This window comes from Phalacrocorax carbo, chromosome Z, assembly GCF_963921805.1.
Source record: "Phalacrocorax carbo chromosome Z, bPhaCar2.1, whole genome shotgun sequence".
Taxonomy (NCBI): Eukaryota; Metazoa; Chordata; class Aves; order Suliformes; family Phalacrocoracidae; genus Phalacrocorax; species Phalacrocorax carbo.
The window spans coordinates 71,767,957-71,790,705 of record NC_087548.1 but is presented as its reverse complement, the minus strand read 5'-3'; the positions used below and the strand labels follow the sequence as shown (position 1 = coordinate 71,790,705).

Below are 22,749 nucleotides of genomic sequence, written 5' to 3'. Positions count from 1 at the left end.
CCTGCTTGGCTTCCAACACCTGCTTGGCTTTGGTTTTGGAAATACTCACCAAGTTGTAAAGTCAGAAGAATAGTAAAGCTTAGAAAACATCATCATCTCCAATGCACAGAAACTTTTTCTGAATTGACCTATATTGTTATTGATAAACAAAGGACACAGAAGTACGAACATATGGCCATGCTGGAGTCCTGCATACATGTGCTTAAGCTTTAACTAATTTCAGCCAACGACAATGAACTAGCTGTGCTTTTAAAACAAACAAACAATTTGATCCTTGTAACAGTGAATTGGTACATGCTTTGTGAGAGTGACCTACTTCTGGTTGTTTTTTTCTTAGACTAATTTACAATAGGGAATAAAAACAAACAGGAAGTGGTTTCTCAAAGAGATTGATATAAATATGAAGCTGGCAAAGAAAAAGTTAGCTTGACTCAAAATGCTGGTGAGGATGAGAGGAAGGGTCATACCCACAGTGTCCAATCTTGGCTGAGGGGCAGCACGAGGCATGCTGTCTGCTGCTGAGCCTTTTACAGAGCAAACTGCTCCCACTTGCCAAACGCCCTCTCCGAGGTACTTAACCTTTAAAAACTCATCACCCACTCTTCACAGAGCCTGCTGAAATTCTCCCACTGATTCTGACGGGCACCAGGGAACTCAGCACACAGTGCCACTCCACTTAACTCAGTGGAGAAGTCCCCCTCAAACCTCACAGGGATGAGGCTCCTTAGCTATTCTGGTGGTGCACAGCCATCAGGTGAGCACTGCCTTTAACACAAATTCAAAGCTGAGTCTTCTCCAGTGTTTTCCGAGTCTTCCTCGTTTTGTGCGTCTCTGAAACTTTACTGTTCATTTTGATTTGGGAAAGGCATCTTCTTGACTAATTAATCAATTAAGACCATGTAGGGATACTTCCCAAATATGGGAAATGACAACTAGCTGTTGACTGACACTTCCGAGATGGGTCAGAGTCTTTGGCTTAGGGTACTGTGATACCCAGCCCCAGCTGGATATTAAATGAAACATAAGGGCTAGAAAGATAGGCTAGAGAATCAGACCAAGAGACAGAGACAGGCACACACAGACATTTTTAAAGATATTTGAAACTTTCAAAGTCTTTCTGTGCTGACTAAACACCCAAAATAGAAACTCTCCATACCAGAGCTTTTGATACCAGATGTGCTTCCTCTTGAAAACGAATTACAAGAAATTCCAGAGCATTATTCTGTATCACTGCACTCAGACATGTTTCTGCTTTCAATTTTGGATTACACAATTAGCTTACAAAAAATGAAGGCAGAAATAAATGCTGTTTTTCAAAGCCAAAATACAAAACAGAAAATAAAATCTTGGCCCTATCTGTGTGTTCAATATGCCCACAGACCAGCCACTGTGGAGAATTTAACACGGAACTAACTTCTAAGTAACTTAAAGGGAAACATTTGCTATTCTTTGTCAAGTCCTTAAAGAACTTCCTCACTTGCTGGATTTGACACCAACAAGCCACTTTGTAAGCACCAGAAATCTGCCTGTTTCATTAGTATTTGTGATTTCATGGAAGGATGCATTCCTCAGTATTTTTCAGGGAGTACCAACATGATTTCCCAGAAGAAGGGAAAAAAGCAACACACAGTGTTAAAAAGGTAATCAACCTTTGCCTCTGATGGATGTCTGGTCCTCTCCCCTCCCTACTGCTTTAACATGCATGTCAGATACATTCAGCACATAAATATACACCTAACTATTTTAATTTCTGCTTCTCAGTTCACCTTTAAATAAAGCAGGAAAAGAATGCAAAAAAACCTGACATCTTACAGCATACATGAATAGCTGAATAAATCTCTTTAACAGGACAAACCTACATATGGGGAGATGCTGATCAAATCTGAATGGGTTACAAGAAGAATGAGTTCCCCAATAAAGAATCAAGTTCTTCTAAGAAAATGGTGTTTCTATGCTTGTATGGAGTTGGCAAAACATAAGGCATAAAAAAACAGACATCACCTCTGTACCAGTGTTTAATGGAAGGAAGAAGTCTGCAGTCTCTTTTGCAAAAGCTTAAGAAGAAGTGGGTGAAGTGACCTGAGTAAAGAGTAGAAATGATAGTATTCTACAGGAACACCAGAAAAAGTAATAAATGCAATAATCACCTTCACTAAAACCAGGGCTGCTTTAAAGATTCGAATCCTCATTCAGTGCCTCTGTCCCACTCTCACGTCTAGTTCCCCAAACTGCAGCAAAGCAGGGCTTGTCATTCCCCCTACTCACCTCCTCCTGCTGCCAGCTGGCAAGCCTAAGGATGATGTTGTAAAACAGACTGGTTTAGCCCTTTGACAACTGTTTTAAACATAATGAGGGTTTAAAATGTGGGTACAAGTGTCTCAGCTGAGAAGTTGTTAGAGGAAATGTATTACCTCCTGGTGGGCAGGGATGTCCTGCCTGGAGGTACCTAGCAGCTTGCAAGACCTGACCAAGTGCTGGACAGCAAGAAGATGCCAGCAACAGACAGCGTCCCCAATTCACTTGTCCGACCTTACTGACTTAGAGAAAACAACTTTCCACATGTAGCCCACCATATGCTCATGTCTTCAAACACTGCAACCCCCCAAAAAAGGAATACCCAGCCTTAAGCATGTTCTTAATTTAAGGAAGTTAATACCTGTGTAACAATCCTGTGAATAAACACACAATCATAGAATCACAGAATCATTAAGGTTGGAAAAGACCTCTAAGATTATTGCGTCCAACCATCAACCCAACACCCCCAGGCCTCCTAAACCATGTCCCAGAGTGCCATACCTACACATTTTTTGAACACCTCCAGGGATGGTGACTCCACCACCTCTCTGGACCACCTTGTCAGTAAAGACATTTTTCCTAATATCCAATCTAAACCTTCCCTGGCACAGCTTTAGGCCATTTCCTCTCGTCCTATCAATAGTGACTTGGGAGAAGAGACCAACACCCACCTCACTGCAACCTCCTTTTGGGTAGTTGCAGAGAGCAATAAGGTCTCCCCTCAGCCTCCTTTTCTCCAGGCTAAAAAAACCCAGCTCCCTCAGCCATTCCCCATCAGACTTGCTCTCCAGATCCTTCACCAGCTTTGTTGTCCTTCTCTGGACTCACTCCAGCACCCCAATGTCCTTCTTGTGGTGAGGGGCTCAACACTGAACACAGTATTTGAGGTGCGGCCTCACCAGTGCCGAGTACAGGGGCACCATCCCTGCCCTGCTGCTGCTGGCCACACTATTGCTGATACAAGCCAGGATGCTGTTGGCCTTCTTGGCCACCTGGGCACACTGCTGGCTTATTTTCAGCCAGCTGTCAACCAACATCCCCAAGTCCTTCTCTGCCGGGCAGCTCTCCAGCCACTCCTCCCCAGGCCTGTAGCGTTGCATGGGGTTGTTGTGATCCAAGTGCAGGACCCGGCACTTGGCCTTGTTGAATGTCATACAACTGACCTTGGCCCATCGACCCAGCCTGTCCATGTCCTTCTGCAGAGCCTTTCTACCCTTGAGCAGATCAACACTCCTGCCCAACTTGGTGTCATCTGCAAACTTACTGAGGGTGCACTCGATCCCCTCGTCCAGATCATTGATAAAGTTATTAAACAAGACTGGCCCCAAAACTGAGCCCTGGGGAAAACCACTTGGGACTGATCACCAACTGGATTTAACTCTGCTCACCACAACTCTCTGGGTTTTAGCCAGCGAAGAGTACATGCATCCAAGCCATTGATATCCTGAAGAAAACTGAATTTTCCACTTAGCCATAACAATGAGCTATGTGAGCTTGGCAAAACAGAATGTGATGGCTAGAGAGGGGAACTGAGAGGTAGCAAAGCACTTGTTTCACAACTGTATCCTTGAGGAGAGCGGGGAGACTGATCAAAGCAAACATCCCGCCTCAGAAGGCACTGTGAACAGGGTGATAAAGTGTATAGTCAAGGCAAACCACTAATTGGGATGTTGATAAGAGCTAAAACTAAGTGTCCTTTAGCTGAACTATCCTCATTATAATACTAGAAATCATGCCCATAGGGCAGGCACAGTGCCCATTCCCTGGTTGTCCCCCCCAGCTCAAATAAGCTCCCTACTCTCCTCCACATGCTTGGTGAGCTCACTCAAGATGATCTGCTCCATAACCTTCCCCAGTACCGAGATCAAGCTGACAGGCCTGTAGTTCCCTGGATCCTTCTTCCAGCCCTTCTTGTACAGGGGTGTCACATTGGCAAGCCTCCCATCATCTGGGACCTCCTCTGTTAACCAGGACTGCTGATAAATGATGGAGAGTGGCTTGGCGAGCTCTGCTGCCAGCTCCCTCAGTATCCTTGGGAGAATCCCATCCAGCCCCATGGACTTGTGAGCATCCAGGTAGTGTCATAAACTGCTTCCTCCTAGATTATGAGGGGATTTGTTCTGTGATCTGACCCTGCCTTCCAGCTCAGGGACCTGAATATCCTGGGGAAAACTGGACTGACTATTAAAGACTGAGGCAAAGATGGCATTATGTACCTCAGTCCTCTTCTCATACTCAGTGGTAATGTTCCCCCGCATCCAATAGAGGATGGAGATTCTCCTTGGCTCTCTTTTTGTTGTTAATATATTAGTAAAAACACTTTTTGTTATCCCTTACATCAGTGGCCAGGTTGAGTTCTAGCTGGGCTTTTCCCTGTCTAATTTTCTCTCTGCAAGACCTAACAAGATCCCTGTACTCTTTCTGAGTTTCCTGCTCCTTATTCCAAAAGTGGTAGCCTCTCCTTTTCTTCCTCAGTATCAGCAGAGGATCCCTGTTCAGCCAGGCCAGTCATCATCCCTGACAGTTCGTATTACAGCACATGGGCACAGCCTGCTCCTGCGCCTTCAAGACTTCCTTCTTGAAGAAAGCCCAGCCTTCCTGGACCCCTTTGCCCTTCAGGACTTAGTCTCAAGGGACCCTCCCAACCAGTGCCCTGAACAGGCCAAAGCCTGCCCTCTGGAAGTCCATAGTAGTGGTTCTGCTGACCCCCCTCCTTGCTTTGCCAAGAATTGAGAACTCAATCACTTCATGGTTGCTAAGCCCAAGACCACCATATCACCCACCAGTCCTTCTCTGTTCGTGAACAGCAGCAGGTCAAGCGGGGCACCTCCCCTGGTAGGCTCACTGACCAGCTGTGTCACGAAGTTATCTTCCACACACTCGAGGAACCTCCTAGACTGTTTCCTCTCTGCCGTGTTTTATTTCCAGCAGATGTCCAGTAAGTTGAAGTTCCCCATAAGAACACGTGCTACTGATTATGAGACTTCCTCCAGCTGCTTGTAGAATGCTTCATCTGCCTCTTCACCTTGGTTGGGTGGTCTATAACAGAACCCCCAGCAGGATATCTGCCTTGCTGGCCTTCCCCCTCATCCTCACTCATAAACACTGAACCTTATCATCACAATCACTGAGCTCTGTACAATCGAAGCACTCCCTAACAAACAGGGCCACCCCACTGCCTCTCCTTCCTTTCCTATCCCTTCTGAAAAGCTTACAGCCATCCATTGCAGCACTCCAGTCATAAGAGTCATCCCACCATGTCTCTGTGATGGCAACTAAGTCATAGCTATCCTGCTGCACAATGGCTGACAGCTCCTCCTGTTTGTTGCCCATGCTGCATGCATTCATGTAGATTCACTGGAGCTGGGCTATAGATTTCACCCCCAACCTCAGCATGCCACACCTATGCTCCCTCCTCTCAGGTGGGCCTGGCTATATCTTCTTCCCCCTTCGAATCTAGTTTAAAGCCCTCCTGATGACCCCCGCCAACTCGTGAGCAAGAATCCTTTTCCCCCTTTGAGATAGCTGAACTCCACCTGCCGCATGCAGACCTGGTGCCGTGTAAACCTCGACGTGGGGCAGGAAGGCAAGACAGAACCCTTCTGACCTGTGGTTCATAATCAGAAGGCTCTGCTGGAGCAGACCAAAGCATCACTGGGACATATCTTTCTCCTCCCTACTCTCACAGCCAGAAAAGCAAGCCACACCCAAGGGGAATCTCATATATATGGAGAGAGCCTCAGTGATGTACCCATGGAGCCAGCTCAGAGCCTTTTCGTTGTTCACATCAGAACCACAGAATAAGCAGATGAAGAGGCAAGAGGTTTAAAAGAACATTTTACATAAGTCTTCAAAGCACAAATGGCTATGACTTCTGTGACTTTTTTTTGTTGTTTTCTTCACAGAGGTTTCAACAATTGGCAAATTATAATCATGTGGACAAATCTCTTTGTAACCTGGTCACAAAAGAGGCTGTTTACTACGGAATGACACTGATCACAAGGTCTAAGATCCCATGCTGCACAACTAATCTACATTCAGACAGCTAACTGACCAAGATTGGAAGGCTGAAGCCAGACTTGTAACAGTTAAGTCATTTGCAAAACTTTTTTTTTCCTGGCATTTCTAGTTAGAGCTATGCTTTGAATCTTCATTTAGAAATTTTTTTCTCCAAAGATACTAAAAAAAATTTCCTTTACTTCTTTACTTGCCCCTGCCTCTGTATACTGACAGAAAAAAAGGACAGACTAGTAATTGCTATCCGATGGGCATATTGATCATTTGGGTATTTCCTTTGTTAGGTTTCAGGATGTCTTCCACTTGAATGACTCTTAATTGTCATGATGCACAGAACTAAATTAATCTCTCCTACAATCTGTTTGGCTTCAGGGTAGTTATTTTGAAGCTAACGATGGCCTGGTAAAAATCCTGGTTGATTGCTCCTGAATTTGTATGGTGATGTTTGGAGGACACAGATAATACTCATGTTTGCAAATGTAATCCCTTATCACTGATGACAAAGGCATTTTATCAACTGACTGCAAGTGGGAACAGGATCAGGAAATTACACTTTGAAATGCACCTGTCAGTAGGGTTAGATCCAGGTAGATACACAGAATATGCATTTGGATGACTGACTTGCTTAAAGGCATTGTATTCCAGGGAGCTGCTTTCACCTTCTGCATGTTTTTGTCTTCTCTAACAATAAAATAAAAGTCCTTCTGTGGCTGGTTTTAGTCTACCTTACCCTATTAAATGCACTTTAAATGTTCTGCTTTTGGCACTGAGGTCATGCAGAGTGAGTATCAAAAAGTAGCACTGTCTCTAGTATAAAAATTTTGCAGAAAATTTATTAGGAGACATGTAAGTTCTCTACCATGAATTACAACCTTGTTGCATATAGTATGTATTTTACATAAATAATTTTGTACACTAACACATCTATTTAAATGGGACAATAAATACTCCTTTCCTTTTTTTTTTTTTTTTTTTTTTAAGAAAACTGCCAGGTTCATGTGGCACTATATTTTTTTTATTTTGGCAATTAGAAAATTTGGACTTGCTGTTTCTCAGCTTTTTGCTTCGTGTGGGTTTAGAAAGAAAAATAACAGCCCAGTCCAACACTCAATAAAACTAATAGAGTCACTCAACAAGTACTGTTCAAATTATGAAAGTAAGTATTTTTAGTTAGGTAGAATAGCTTTCCTGAAACTTGTTCTTAATGTCTTCTCAGTTGCATTCTGATGTTGGTTAGACTACTGGATTAAGCTGTTAAGTGTTACAGAAAGGAAATTACAGGTATTTTTTGAACAGTTACCCAAAATTTCAAGATGTTTTGAGTTCTAGGAAATCTCAAGTTTTGCTGTTGCTGGGTTTTTTGAAGCAGTCTTTTATTTGTTAAGATTGACAACACTCAACTGGTTGATTGTCTCCTTGTTTCAGTCTAATAAGGGCAGATGATCTATGTTACTCAGAGAAACACAGGATATATCCATACTGGGAAGATGATATTTTGCTGAAGAGGATGAACAGCAGTAGTTCTCTCCATAGCAATAAGAACACTTGAGATGCTAATGCAGATAGGACAAAATAATTTCCAAAAGCATCACAGGAACCACTGGGGAGGAGTTCTCATCATACTTTTTGCAATGCTGGTGAAAAAGCTTTTTCCAGGCTCCACTTGCTGTAAATGTGCCTTTCACACACAGCACAGACAATCAGCAAGGGCCTCTTTTGCTAACTGGTATGAGAACTAGTGTAAATGGACCCGTATAAATTATAGATGGAAAAGCCTATTTGATTAAACTCTTAATGGTTTTGACACTTTCTGATTCTACCTACAGCATGTTCTCCAGGGTTCTTCCTTGATGGGGCATGAACTACAACTCTGATTCACATCAGCTACAAGAGAACAGGCAGAGTAAGGTATCATGTTGTGGTTCCTAAGGAGCAATTTTGGCTCTGATTCAGCTCAGAATTTAAACACAGGGACCAGTCCATGTGCAGGAAGCTCACATGCGTAGAGCAGAAGGAACACTTATGTATCCATTATAAAGCAAATAGTTTCAGATTCCTTTTTTATATCATACCTGACCTGGAATGTAATTTTTTGTGGTTTTTCAACCACAATTGTGGTTTTTTTACTATGTTTTTTCTCCTTGTTGCTTTGTTGCTGTAACCAAGCCAGCTATTCCCCACACATACTGAACCTGCACAGAACAACAACTTATTGACTAGGCAGGATTCACATTAACTCCTTAGAAGCTCAAAATGAACTAAGTAATTATGGAAAAGACTTTTTGTGTGTCATGTCTTTTGTATTACAGCAATCTCATAGGACGTCATTGTAAAAGAAAAAAAAAAAAGAAAAAAGAAAGATGTGCAAAAGTATCAGATGCTATTTTGCAGTTATTTTCAACTTGTTTAATGTTTTGAAAAACTGAAGACATTTGGAAGAATAAGCTTCTTCAAAAGTCTCCTGTTCTCACTTTAATCTGGATGGTTAACTATAACTCTTTTTATCTTGTACTAATAATTTCTTTGAAGAACAAATGTGGTGTTCTTTATTATAAACCCTGACATATGGATTCATTTGGAGAAGCCCTTTTTATTCATCAGGCTATAATTTACATTCATTAGATAAACTTTAGAACAGGACTTATGTGGTGTACTCCTCACCAGCAACAGATACCTGTACTTACATACCCACAGAAGAGAGATAATTGTGTCAAAGCATGAGGTGACAGAGCGGTTAATCTGAAGCACCAAAAAGAGCCACTCTAAAACCTCTGGTGAGTTGATGACACATGGAAAATTGTCAGTAGGAAAGTCCTTCTGCCCTCCTGTTCTCAGCAGTGTCTGCTTGGGTTCAGTGCAAGCAAAGCAGCTGATGTGATAAAAATAGCCATTAAAAACATGCATGCCAGCAATTACTTACTCAGAAACTCTGGCACTGCAGTGCATTTTATGACTCTGTTTTCTTTGAGCATCACAGTTGAGAATCCTATTTTTCAGCATTGTTAAGCCCTAGAGTTCTCATTTCCCCCCCAAACTTCCTGCAGGAAATGGAGGGGATGGAAAAGATGCCATTTATTTAGCTACAACTGGTTTCTTGTTCAGTTAGCGAGCAGATCCATTTGCTGAGATATTCTTATCAATTGTACAATATAAAAGAAATCCTGTTGGATATTATCACTGTATCTTGTTGAGGTGGAAAAACTGGACTGGGGGCACAGAATGCTTGGTTTCTTCTTTCTTTTTCTCTCTTTTTTTTTTTTTTTAAAGAAGAAAAGAATACTGCTGATTAGTTGGCAGCAGTGACAAGCCTTGCCTGAATGGGGACTCTTTTACTAAAACAAAAAACGAGGGGACAAAAAAGGAAAGAAAATTATACCTACTTTAAAGTTGGATCAACAAGTATTTATCTAATTTTGGACAACACCTGAACAGACAGTAAGTCACCCTACCACTTAGTGCTGAGTAACAGAATTTAAAGCAACTATAAGCAATAACCTTGTAAGAAAACGAAATTATTAGGTAAATTCATATTGTGAATTTTGAACAGTTCTAGACAGCGGTATGCGCACATTACATGCCTAAGGAGAACCTCTGAAAACACACACACACACATCAGTAAATGACCTTTGACTCAGTTATCTGTATGTACACACATGCTGGGTATTAGTTCTACATCTACTGGCACATGTAACTGTTGGGCACAGTTTTCTACAAGACACATGGTAAATATTTAGCAAGTGAATTTTGCATTAAGAGGTGCTGACAGTCAATTCCATCTAGTAGAGGGCATGGTATCCAATTTTGTGGGAGGAGAGACCAAAGCACATCAGAGAAGGGATGAGAAAGCTAGGTGCCAGCTTCTCCAGAAGGAGCTATTTGGGTTGGGGCTTGCTTGTTTTTATCAGAATGGCAGGGGGTTGCCAGCTCTCCCTCTGAATGCCCCAATGTCAAGGCGTAAGGAAAGCAGAAAGAAAAGCTTTTTATACAGAAGCTTCACTGACAGATTTTTGGGTCAGAATCTGTTAAAGATAGATTAATTAGGGAATGATCAGTTTTTCTTCTGGAGCGTGAGCAGCATCTATTACTCTGAACAAGATTAAACCTTACATGTTCCCTGCCTAAAGCTTAAGCCATCCAGACAGCACACAGAACGCACTATAAAGTCTAGAAAGATAAAAAGCCAGAGATATCTTTAAAACAATGTGTTAATATTATTGTTGTCTTCCTTCTTGTATGTGATATAATATGGGACACTTCAGAAGCATCTGAAGGGCTGTACTTTGATGACAATGAGCAACAATATTAAATTATAATTGGGTAGCTATAAAGGATAGTGATAACAAGAACACAGTGACTTTAATTAAATTAGTTCTCCTCTGCTTTTGAGCTCAAACTGTCCTCTGCTGACTGGCAAATAATTTATATTACACAGTCCATTGATTTATGGGTACCATCACTGCTTTCATGAAGACTGTAAATGGACATACAGAGAAAATGGACTAGGAAAGCGCAAGTTTTAATTTTCATTATAAACGTAAGAAATTAGCTAAGCAGATAAAACAATAATTTGGAAAAAATCAAGTAAATTAAGAAAGGTATATTTTTATTTTAATATGCATGCCTGGAAAATTTGTCTGGAGAAGAAGTCTCATTTAATCATCCTGTTTAACTCTGCCCATTTTCATCTGAGTGTACCCTCAACAAAATGGCAATATTTTGGCAAGTTTTGTTGAGCCTGCTACTGCTGCTTTTTTCTACTGTGAGCACTGGATGGGTCTAGTGCCAGACGGGCTATGGTTACAGTATTTCTACTATGTCTATGGCATTTCTGGCAAAGAACTGCCTGATGAGTAAACATCTTTTGTGGTATAGACAAAGATGCAGCAAAGCTGTTAATTATTTTGTGAAAAGATGTACTGTTTGTAGTAAATTGGATGTGTGGCCCAGCTACTTGGGCCTCATGCACAGTAGAGACGGAGCTGAAGGACTGGTATTTATGGTTTAGCCCTGGCAAAGCAAAAAGCATAAAAGAGAAACTCTTAAGTGTTCACCTGAGCACCATCTGCATACAGTACTTCTGATGAGCTCACCCTGAAACAGACAGGGTGCTTGGAGAAACTCATGTGAAAACAGAGGCTTGATTTGGTATCCTGACTTCTGTGTGATCCCCTAAACACCTGGCAGGGCTAGTACTAGCAACTGCTGCAAGCCCAAACTCCCATGTGAAGGTAGGGACACTCACTATTCCAGCGCAGAGTGAAGGAATACACTTTTGGCTGTGTTTGTGCCATCAGAAGCACAGGCTGCCACAACAGCGACAGTTGCTCCATCATATTTCCCCCAGCTCCATGTTTCCACCACCTGTCTTGTGCTAATATTAGGCTGTGTGTAACTGCTTAGGAAAGTGTCCTGGCAAAAATTCCAGATGTTCAAGTAGCTGGCCAATAGGTCTCTTTGGGAAACTGCCCTCAGGACAAGGGAGCTGGCAGGACACCTTCCATAGAGCGCAAGAGCTCTTGATCTGCACATGATGAGGGTGGTGAAAAAAATGGCACAGGTTGCCCAGAGAGGTGGTTGATGCCCCATCCCTGGAAACATTCAAGGTCAGGTTGGACGGGGCTCTGAGCAACCTGATCTAGTTGAAGATGTCACTGCAGCGGGGTTGGACTAGATGACATTTAAGGGACCCTTCCAGCCCAAATTGTTCTCTGATTCTATGAAAACCACCAAAAACACCAGTTTTGGCTGAGCTAGTGCTCAGCTGATCCATCCCTGGATCTGACACAAGGAAGGAGAGAGGATCACTCATCTCCAGTGAGCAGTGATACGAAGAGCAGGATCACCAATTCCCGTTTCAGACTGCGTTCACCTTGGCTTAAAATGATTGTGGAACTGTAGGTGTGTTGGGTTTTTGTTTTGTTTTGTTTTGTTTTTTTCCCCATGGGTTATGGAAGGTACCGGCTGAAATGTCCAGGGATGGAAACACTGTCTTTTCACAAACAATGCTACACTTACGACGGCACTTCCGACATCCTGGCTCTAAGTACAAAAATAACTCTTCCTTTTCCCCATGTAGTTTTTGGTTTATCTGCTAAAGGCGCCTACAAACCTGTCAGTTAACATATCCACAGGGTGCAGAGCACCCTACAGCAGCACACAAAGCAGCATGCTGTGTAATACTATTGCTCATGGGAAAACAGCACCTGAACATACCACCTGTGACTGCAGGGATACATTTTGCTCTGAATTTTATGGGAAAATCTGAAATAATTCCACTGACTGAAAAGAAAGTGCTTCAGATTCATGTCAATGTCATCAGGGAATCAATGCAGCTCTGAATCATAAAATAGTAAGAAGATAGAGTTATAGTCATTATACAAACATGAATGTGTAATTTTCTGAACATGCTTAACTTAGAAATCTTCTGTCACCCACACCATAATAAGCTTTTGCAATATATAATACTGCTTCTTAGGGGGAAAAAAGAGAGATGGGAAAAAAAAAGAGAAAAAGCCCCAAACCAACCAACCAGAATTTAATGATTAGGTTAATGTATTAAACACTCATCTCTTCACTTAGTACACTGTCTGGATAAGCACTAGAAATTCCATTCAGAAAGACGGTTTTCTATACAGATGGGAAAAGAAATTTAGATGGTTACTTTTAAGCAGCTCTAAATACTGGATGAAAATGTTATCAGAAGCCAATCAATGGAAGCTTTTACACTGAGAATAATGAAGAATAAGGCAAGAAAACCTTACTGTCTTTGCTTATCCTGCAGATGAACTCCATCCTCATGGAGGCCATTATCAGCTTCACCATTTTTATACACTCAGCTCCACTGACTGCCACCACTTCCAGCCCCAATGCTATCCACTTTCTACCATGGCTCATTATCTCTGCAACTAAATCAAATCAGCATTTTAACAGTTATCAAAACAGTATATGTAAACAATATCTTTCTCTGTTTTTCTTCATTCAAGTTAAATTATTACTTTCTGTTCTCATAAACAAAATGTTTATAAGAAATGACTTCTTAGAAAAAGGTTAAAGTTTTCACAGGATAGGACTTTTACAAAAAAAAAAAAAAAAAGACTTGTGGAGAATGAGTAAAGCAGATGGCCATATTCTGCTGTCTTCTACCCCTGTCCTCAGAGGGAAATCTCACTGCCATCAATAGTTTCCAGAGTTATGTAGGAATCTGCTGGGAATCTGACTGGTTTGCAATATGTTTTTTAATATTTCTGAAAGAGCACAAAATGTACTTTTTGCTCTGTAAGAGGACACTACACTGGTTAAACAGAAAAATGTACAAAAATGGCATATACTGGTATCTCTGGCCAACAGATTTGTGCATTTGACAATTCCTAATAGCTGTGAGAGAAGCAAATGTACTCAAACCACGTGAATCATTCCTTCCTATTGGCAGGGTCCTCCTGCACATCACTTCCCACTGCTCATTGGCATGGTATGAATGCTTGACCTGCCCACAGTTCTGTAACTGGGTGACCTTGGAGAGATGAAATAAACTTGGGTTTGTGACCTAGATTTTTTATTAGAACATGAGTTTCGGAGTATGTATTGAATATACAAGCCCTGCACACATTCTCAGGCCCTCTATGACCTTGCACAGATTTGCACAGCAAAAAGATCAAGTATCTTTTTTTTTTCACCCTATCCTCTTTAGAGATATAATTTAAGGTTATGTTAAGGAATAATGCACAATAGTGAGAAAAAGCTCTAGGTCCACACCTCCCGCAAGTTTCAAAAAAAAAAAAAAGCATCTTGGGAACCTTGATCCTTCAAGTAAATTACACCATGCTCAGACCTCCAAATTTAACACTGAAATCTCACCACATTTTTAGGTTGTTGTTTTTTTTTTAAAAAAAACACTTAACTCTGACACAAATACAAGGCACAGTGAAATATCAGGCAAATTAAAATGCACAGATTTAGAATCACAACAAGATACCGCAATACACACGGATCAATGCTGAGAAGTTGGGAGCAGACTTGGCTGCATCACCAATGAACTGTTATCTGACAAAATGCTTTGCACTGGGATTCAGTCACAAAGCTCTAAGGCCTCTGAATCAGAAGGCTCTTACATGACTGAAGAAGTACAGCTGCTGGATTCTGTGCCTCTGCGTCTCTGCCTGACAGGCATCTTCCTGACGGGAAAAAAAAACAAAGCCAAACCCCTTGTGGCTTAATGCCTCTCTGACATTAACTTTATTGCTTTTCAGAAGTTTTGGGTTTCTTTCCCCTGCTCTTTCTAGAGGTCATGTTGCTGTAGCTGCATTGATCCTTAGGTTTCATACAGGATCTGTGCCTGCCCCAGCTAAGCTTGGAGTGCAGCAGTAAAAAGGCTCTGCTATCACCAAGCCAAACCAGGCATCTGAAGGTGGTCACTAGCCGCTGCTAAAAAAGTCATCCCACCCCCTCACACTGGGGAATGGAAGGAGGAATTATTTTTCTTTGAAACAGTGTTATTTATGCCAAAGAAACTTCTTCTATGACCTGATGCTGCCACATCGCTGGAAGATACCTTGAAATGACAGATTCCTTTAGGGGGACCTGCTCCGCCTGTAGCAGTACTTTACTCTTGCTAGTTAGCCTTTCTTTTCTGAGTCAGGAGTAATGCAAAGTGATGCATATCACAGAAGGTAGTCACCTCTCTTTAAGGAAAATCAGATTTATGATGATTTATGCTGTGTTGAGTTAAAGAAATCAAAACCTATTTGGAATGGATTTTGATGCCTTGCATACAGCAGCTTGTATTCCTTAAAAGTAAAAAAAAGCTGATGAGTGACCTGTCCCAACACAGGGGTGACTTGTGGTGGGAGGCCATGACCTGCCCAGTGCCAGTCACAGCTACTTCCAGTTGCCCCAAAACTGCTCCAAATAATTGACCATGTGCCAAAACTTCAACCAGCCAGACAAGCATATAGTGTCTCTATCCACAGGTATTTGAGAAAGCAGCAGCTGCTAGAAGGAGAGGACATGTGGCTGGTGGCACTGCTGGGGATGTGGTTAGAGGTGTACTCTTGGAAGGAAGTGCCTTGTGCCAGAGCAGGTATAACCCTGAAGGGACTGTGAGTCATGGGGAACTTACACCAGAGCTGGGGCACTACACAGGGACCGTGTTCCACGGTAAACCCATTCTGGAGTAGAGGAAAGCAAGTAAGAAGGAAGAAGCAATACACACATCCCCGGTCTCCTGCATTGCCCCTCACCTCACCAAAGGGATTAGGAGTAGCTGAATGTAATGTGTAGCAATACCAAGGTGAGGTGAGACCCAGAAGCAGAGAAATCTTTTACTGAATTAGAGCCTAGGAGGAAAGGTGTTTCTTCACCAAGTGTTTTGTCTGTCTTTTTTTTCCTCAATACTCAGATCTGTAATCAAAGTTTTGTTAACTGGCAATAAACTGTTTTGCTCACGATGTCCTTATAAAGTACTCTGGCATACTTCTTAAGTCCTTCATACTACGAAATCCATTGTTAGAGAAAATGGATCACAAGAAGGAAGTAGAGGGACGTTACTTGCTGTAGCTGGTCTGCCGTTTGAACAGTAAGTTACTGCTGAGGAAGGTGCATTAAGATTCTCACTAAAAAGCACAATTAGATGAAGCGTTTAAAGCCCCCGATACAAGCAGCCATCTACACAGGGTGATGGTGGGATGGAGGTAATAGGCACCACTCTGCTAGCCAGTTTTGGCCATGGGAAGAGGCTCAGAAGTTAATTAAGGTGAACTACTGGTAGTGGAAAATAAAGCTGGTCACACAGGGAGCCAGCACAAAGTAGATGCCACATCTTAAAACTCAAACTTTAGTTTATTTCCTGATAGCCTCCTTACCGAGGTGTGCCTTAAAGGTCTTGTGAGAGCTCTCACAGTGCATACTGCTTTGTCTGCCTGTTAGCTGCAGCAAAGAGCAGATATGCTTTCAGATGACTTCTTTTCCCCCAAATTAACCAACTGGTTGTGCATTTTTTTCCTCAGGACCACCTGCGGGGTCAGTGACTGTGCCAGCTTTGGTTTTTGTCCCCAAATAAAACGGCTCTATGAAAGCCTCAGGGATCTGTCAAATTAACATAGTGATGGGGATGGGAAAAAGATATGCAGCATTTTAAACTATAGCCTCCCCTTTGATTACAGAAAGACAAGTTATGCAACTCCCAAGCCTATTTGACTCATTTGCTTAATTTGATTTTATAACTGCTGCACTGGGTTGCAAAACACTGATAAAATCTATTTTAAACAAAGAGAATAAGTCCTTCAGGCTAATACTACTATTCATCTACTGCTTGCTTTCCCATTTATTCTCCCTTCTTGAAGTTCTGTTGATAAATCAGTTGCCTTCCTGTTTATTAAAGCATGTGGCAGTGTATTTATTTAATCAGCTCTTGGCCCATTTTCTAATTAAGGGAGATAATGTGGGCTCATTTCCTGCCGTGGTGAACCTGGCAGGGCACAGGTTGTCCTCAGCTACTGCATTAAAATTCAAGATTATTTGTAATGTCTGCTTTTGTTTGGCAATTCCTTCCTTTCTCTCTGCCCAGCTGGAGAGAAGAATATGGACATTTAGTTTTTGCTGCATTTCCACACTGCTGACACCCACCCAAGTCAAGGAGAAGATTGAAGCAGGTGGAGCTTTGTCAGTTTGCTGACACAGTCCCTCCCCAGTGCAGATGAAACATTTTCCTGGGAGACCCTGCATCCCAGCAAAGTTAATACCACTGCATCATATGATGATCCTAAGGATAATTTTGTGAAGGGAGGGAATGCTGAAATGCAAGGGGAAAGCACACACTAGTTGGAGCATGTTCCTAGCTTTCTCTGCTGCTGGACTTGGGCCACCTTCTACACCACTGTGGCCCCAATTCTTCATCTGTCCACTTAGTGCCGGAATATTGCTAACCACCAACTGCAGCATTAAATCATTGTTGTGCTCTCTGTATTCAAAAACAAGCAAGGATCTTGTAACGGCCTTTAGATCGCCTCTCTTCCAACTCTGAGATATCCTGCCTTATGTCTTGCTTGTGACACATCCTCAGCATTTAACAGCTACAGTTAACCTAGGCTCACTAGTCTGGCAGGGAAGTTCTCTTCTGCAGGGCCTGCTTCTATCCCTTGGGACATGTTTAGAGGGCATATTAAGTTATCCCATCTAGAAAGAGACTATAGATACATTGCAAGTTATCAATACATGCCATACACAGTGTCTTTCAGTGGGCCTTGCGAACTGCTGAAAACAAGACTATTCATTCTGTCTCACTTTACAGGTTCTCCTTCAATCAACGTAAGCATAAACATGTACCACACCTGTAAAAGCTCCAATTCCTGCAGAAACTCAGGTAAACAACACTTTACCACACTTTAAGAAGTGTTTCACAACTATATGCTATACACCTCTCTGCAATGTGCCTTCATGTGGAACAACTGAAGATTTGACGTGGTTGTGGGCAGCCCTCTCTAGGTGACACCGCTTTGAGCAGGGATTTCGACTACATGATATCCATAGGTGCAAGCCAACCTCAGCTGTTCTGTGATTCTGTGGAAAAAAAAAATATCCCAGTGGTTCTAGCACTTCATCAATAAGAGCTGTACAACACAGTATTTTCCAAACTCTGACCCATGAAATGTTGACCTGATTCCTTTTAAAATTGGCTAAATCCCCACAGTGAGGGTTTGTGTATAAACTGTTTTTCTTAATTATGCCTTACTTTTTGTTCTCTGCTTATACTTTTATTTTGTTTGTATTTGCAAGCAACGGCTGAAGTGTTTCCATTTCTGGAGCCTTACTTTTGGAAACAATGAATTTAATTTTTATCTATTTCAGTCCAAAAGGAAGTGTCTGGTTTTGCTATGCTGCTAATTGTCTGAACCTCTGTCTCACCTCATCTGTCTCAGTTAGATCCAGAGTGTGCTCTGGATCTAACACACTCAATACCTCCACAAACACCTACTTAAAAATTAAAAAAAACCCAAAACAATTCACTTTTATATAGATCATTGTTTGCTTCACATACATTCAAGTGACCGCTAGTACCATACTGTTACTGACCAATGAAAAAAGACAGAATAAAATTATATGTAAAATACTTAGTACAGGAAGAAGCAGAAGACAAACTGACTTCTATTTTCAAATGGCAGTATTTCCCACCTTGTATTTTCCATACATAAAACGTTGCTCTTTTCTCTTTCTACTGAGCCTACTGAGCAACTCAAAAGTAGTGCAGCAGATAGAATGGGTCTATAGACAGAGGCAAGAGTTCATCCCTTTAAATTGCCTGTGTTCAGCCATGGACATTATTCCCAGAGGAAACTCACGTGTGCGAAAACAACAAGTGTGGGAAAGGCTCAGTGAAGGGAGGAAGGAAATTTCCTAGAGCTTTCCCCCAGACCCCACACTTACCAGAGGCTCTAGTTCTTTGCGGTCTATGAGGTTGAGCTCCGTCACAAAGTAATAAAAATGCTTGTAACAGGTGTTGACGTGGGCCTCAGCCCCCATAAGGATGATACGGTCAAAGTGATGGATGTAGACATGAACAAACACCCGAAAAAGCCGGCAGAGTATCTTCTTGCAGATCTGAAGGAAGTTCTTTGGAAAGGGAACACCTGTGAATAGAGAATGCAGGGTTGTCATAATGATCATGTCATCCTCCCAAGACAACAGCTTTGGAGCAAAGCGTGAGTTGGTAACTGCAAACTAGGTTATAACTTCCTAGCCTCCTTTCCAATCCAAAAGATCATTTAATGCAAACATTTATCTGACTGCTAGCACCAAAGATAACCAAGCACTTAAGCAACTTTAATGGATTGAGACTGACAGGTATTGGTCCTTTTCCCCTGAATAATTTAATGGAGAAACACCCAGTATTGTAACATTCAGAAATGTGATTTTCACTACCATCCACACTGTCCCATTAACATCAACGGCTTTACATCCTAAGGTGGCTGTTCCCCATACTGATACATACAGAGCTCATCCTAGAAGTGACAGACACTCTCCTGCTCATCTTAAACAAGTGGCATTTCACATTATCAAATTTAATAACAGATTTGAAATAACTGACTAAAGGACAGACTCCTCTGCTTTCACCTTCCTCCCAGTTTGTGTACCAACCTGACTGCTGTTTTAATAGAAAAAATCTTGAAAAGACGAAGAAACAGCTCTTCCAAAATACCTTAGAAGTTACACCACTTTGCAGCTGCAGAATCCAAAGCAGCAGCAAAAGCAACACTTGCAAGTAACCAGCCAGGCATCCACAATGTGGCACCAATAATTCCTTCAAAACCCCTCTTCATTAAAGACTGATCTTGCATGGCATCGTGTATCACTGAGCTGCCCCAAAAAGCTGAAGGGTTCATCTCCTTCTGTGATTGTGCCTCAGATATAACGATTTTAGTGCCATGATTGAAACTCTACTGCTACTTACCAGCTTACTGCTACATAAGAACTGTGTGAACTTTAACAAGGACAAGTGACACATTTTACACCTGGGACACGGCACCCCTGGATGTTCATACTGACTGGGGAACGAGAGGCTGGAGACCAGCCCTGCAGAGAGGGACCTGGGGGCTCTGGTCGACGGCAAGTTGAACATGAGCCAACAGCGTGCCCTGGCAGCCAAGAGGGCCAACCGTGCCCTGGGGGGCATCAGGCCTTGCATTGCCGCTGGGCGAGGGAGGGGATTGTCCCGCTCTGCTCTGCGCTGGGGCGGCCTCACCTCCAGTGCTGTGGGCAGTGTTGGGTGCCACAGTACATTGGGGGTATAAAGCTACTGGAGAGTGTCCAGAGGAGGGCCACAAAGCTGGTGAAGGGTTTAGAGGAGAAACCATACGAGGAGTGGCTAAAGTCACTTGGTTTGTTCAGCCTGGAGGAGGCTGAGGGCAGCCCTCATGGCCGTCTGCAGCTTCCTCACAAGGGGAGGAGGAGGGGCAGGCGCTGATCTCTCCTCTCTGGAGACCAGTGACAGGACCCGAGGGAATGGCTGGAAGGTGTGCCGGGGGTGTGTGTGGTTAGGTTGGATGTTAGGAAAAGGTTCTTCACCCATAGGGTGGTGGAGCCCTGGAAGAGGCTCCCCAGGGAGGCATCACGGCACCAGCCTGGCGATATTCAAGAAGCACTTGGACAATGCCCTCAGACATAAGGTGTGAATTTGGGGTTGTCCTGTGCAGGGACAGGAGTTGGACTCGATGATCCTTGTGGGTCCCTTCCAACTCAGGACATTCTACGATTCTGATTCTATGCGACTGTAGCCTCCATTTGTCTTGGCAAGTACTTTGCTTTGCTGCACATCCTCCTGATTTTTCAGTTATAGTTCATGTTTTAGTCAGATCTGAACTACATAACTGTAGTTATTGTTTCTTTTAAGAAAAAAATAAACCTCTCAGCTAACCAGTTCCATACGCTCTAAAAGCCAAGCTCATGCTCTCAACAGGAAAAAAAATTATTATTTGCAGAAAGAAGATGGACATATTAAATTAACACTGCTGCAAGCTTTCTAGTTTTCAAATTTTAGTCTGTTAAATACTGTTCACCACTTGTAAGAGTGGTGAATTAATGGACTAATCACCCAGTTTCACTGAGGGTGGTGTGAGGACATACAGGGAGAACTTCCATACTGAAACCAGATCTTTGATTACAAATTACATAAATTATCAACTGTGGCTGTAACCAGTCTGGGTCCCATCGACAGAAACACACATCTTGTTTTGGACTCCTTGGCCAAGGATGTACCAGGGTATATCCGTTGCGGATGTGAACACTGCTGTGTCTGTCAGCATGTCAGTAGGGAAGCCCGTCAGCATGCAGAGCTGTCCTGTTCAGTGCATCCCTCAACTGCCTCTACATTTGCTATCGCTGAGGTGTGGACAAAGTGTCTTAGATTTTTTTTTTTTGGCCTGTACTGGTTTGAAATAATTTCAAGCAGCTTTAGAGAGGTAGTGCAGCCCTTCTTACTCCTGATGTACAAACTGGGGACCGGAGAAATAGCCTCATCTATCAAAGCACAACTACTTATCTCCTTAAAAAAAAGTTTGCTTTTGGTTGTCACATCCATTCATCTCAATGCTAAAGCTAATATCAAGGGTCACAAAGGAGGAGGTCTAAATGCTCAAGCCACAAACTCAGACATCGCCTAGCTACAGAAATGATAATATGTACAGATGTCTTGGCAATATTTGAATCAAACTCCACGCACTTAGCCAAACACCTGGATTATCACAAATGATTGTTGTTTTTTCCAAGGCCAAAGTAAATACAATTTATCAAAAAACATAACAGAAACCCCAGTTAGTTGCTTATTAACAAGGGGGATCATGTTTCAGACATCACAGCATGGCTAAATTCAGTAATGATTACAGCAGTGGCCTGTTACATTTTTGTAAAAGCTACCCAAACTAGAATTTTAAAAATCTACACAAGAAAATATTAAGTCTTAAAAAAGGGGGAACGTGAAGAGCTGGCACTTGTCACTGCAGACTGGTTCACTGAATTGAGAGATTAATTCTTGAAGGCGCTATATTTTCTGATCCAGAACAGTCACTGCCAAAATGAAGAATAATTAGCTTCATCTTCATTGGGCTGACTTATGACTGTTACCGAAGAATGTTACTCTAATGAAGAAACTCATATTTCTGTATTAACTGACTAATACAAGCTGAATAAACCAAGCTGACAAATCCTTAACACCTCTGCAGCCCATGTTCCCACTTAACAGAGGCAGTAGGCGCAAAACCTGTAGAGCACTTTCTGCTACGAGCGAGGAGTGTCATCTGACAGCTTTTTAGATGTGTTAGGCAGTCAATCTGAGGACTATGTGTAAACAACACACACACACAAAAAAATAGCAGGTGCAGAACAGCTTAGCGTGCACAATAAACGTGCAGTGTTCCCACTGCTCCTTACGTGCATTAAGTTTTCAGACACGCTGTGTAGTTTCATTTGCCACTGTGGAGCTTCTCCAATTCTGCAAAGTCACCTCTGTTTCATTTACTCTTAAATAACAGTGAAACATTGCTGCTGTCATAAATTTACCACCTGGGTATGGCAGAATCCATAATGGCTCTCTGAATTCTCTCCCCTTCCTGCAAAACTGGTTTACAGACTGACACAGTGTCCTAATAGTTAAAAAGTGTCCCTTGTAGCACTGAAAGCAATTGCTCCTGTGCAGCAAGCTAGATTCCTCAGCCTCGGAGAGCTTGCCAGCCAGTCTGCCCCAGAGTACAGAGGACGTTCAATGTCTGGTCAGCCTCAAGGTACAGGTGGCCCCACGGAGGTGGCTCAGCACTAGCTTAAACATGCACTCAGCTGCTCTTTGTGTTCAAAATTAGACAAAAGGATCGTACAAATGCAATCTCGAAGAAAAAAAAATCTATAACAGAAGAGATTCTGATCTCAGTTACAATAGAAAGAATCCAAAGTAAAGCC

The 22,749-nt window shown here is 42.3% G+C and overlaps 1 protein-coding gene across 3 annotated transcripts in view; it reads right to left on the bottom strand.

The window, feature by feature from the left end:
• MOB3B (MOB kinase activator 3B) overlaps nt 1–22,749 on the bottom strand; it is a 103,884-nt gene that overhangs the window by 3,431 nt on the left and 77,704 nt on the right. For 2 of the 3 annotated variants that reach the window (XM_064438010.1, XM_064438011.1), the window contains 2 exons: nt 18,730–18,932; nt 17,322–17,865 (listed from right to left, as the gene is read on the bottom strand). In XM_064438010.1, coding sequence (XP_064294080.1) covers nt 17,716–17,865; nt 18,730–18,932 — 353 coding nt within the window. In that variant the 3' untranslated portion in view covers nt 17,322–17,715. Of the gene's footprint in view, nt 1–17,321; nt 17,866–18,729; nt 18,933–22,749 lie in introns of those variants that run through there. The other variant, XM_064438012.1, reaches the window with a different exon arrangement.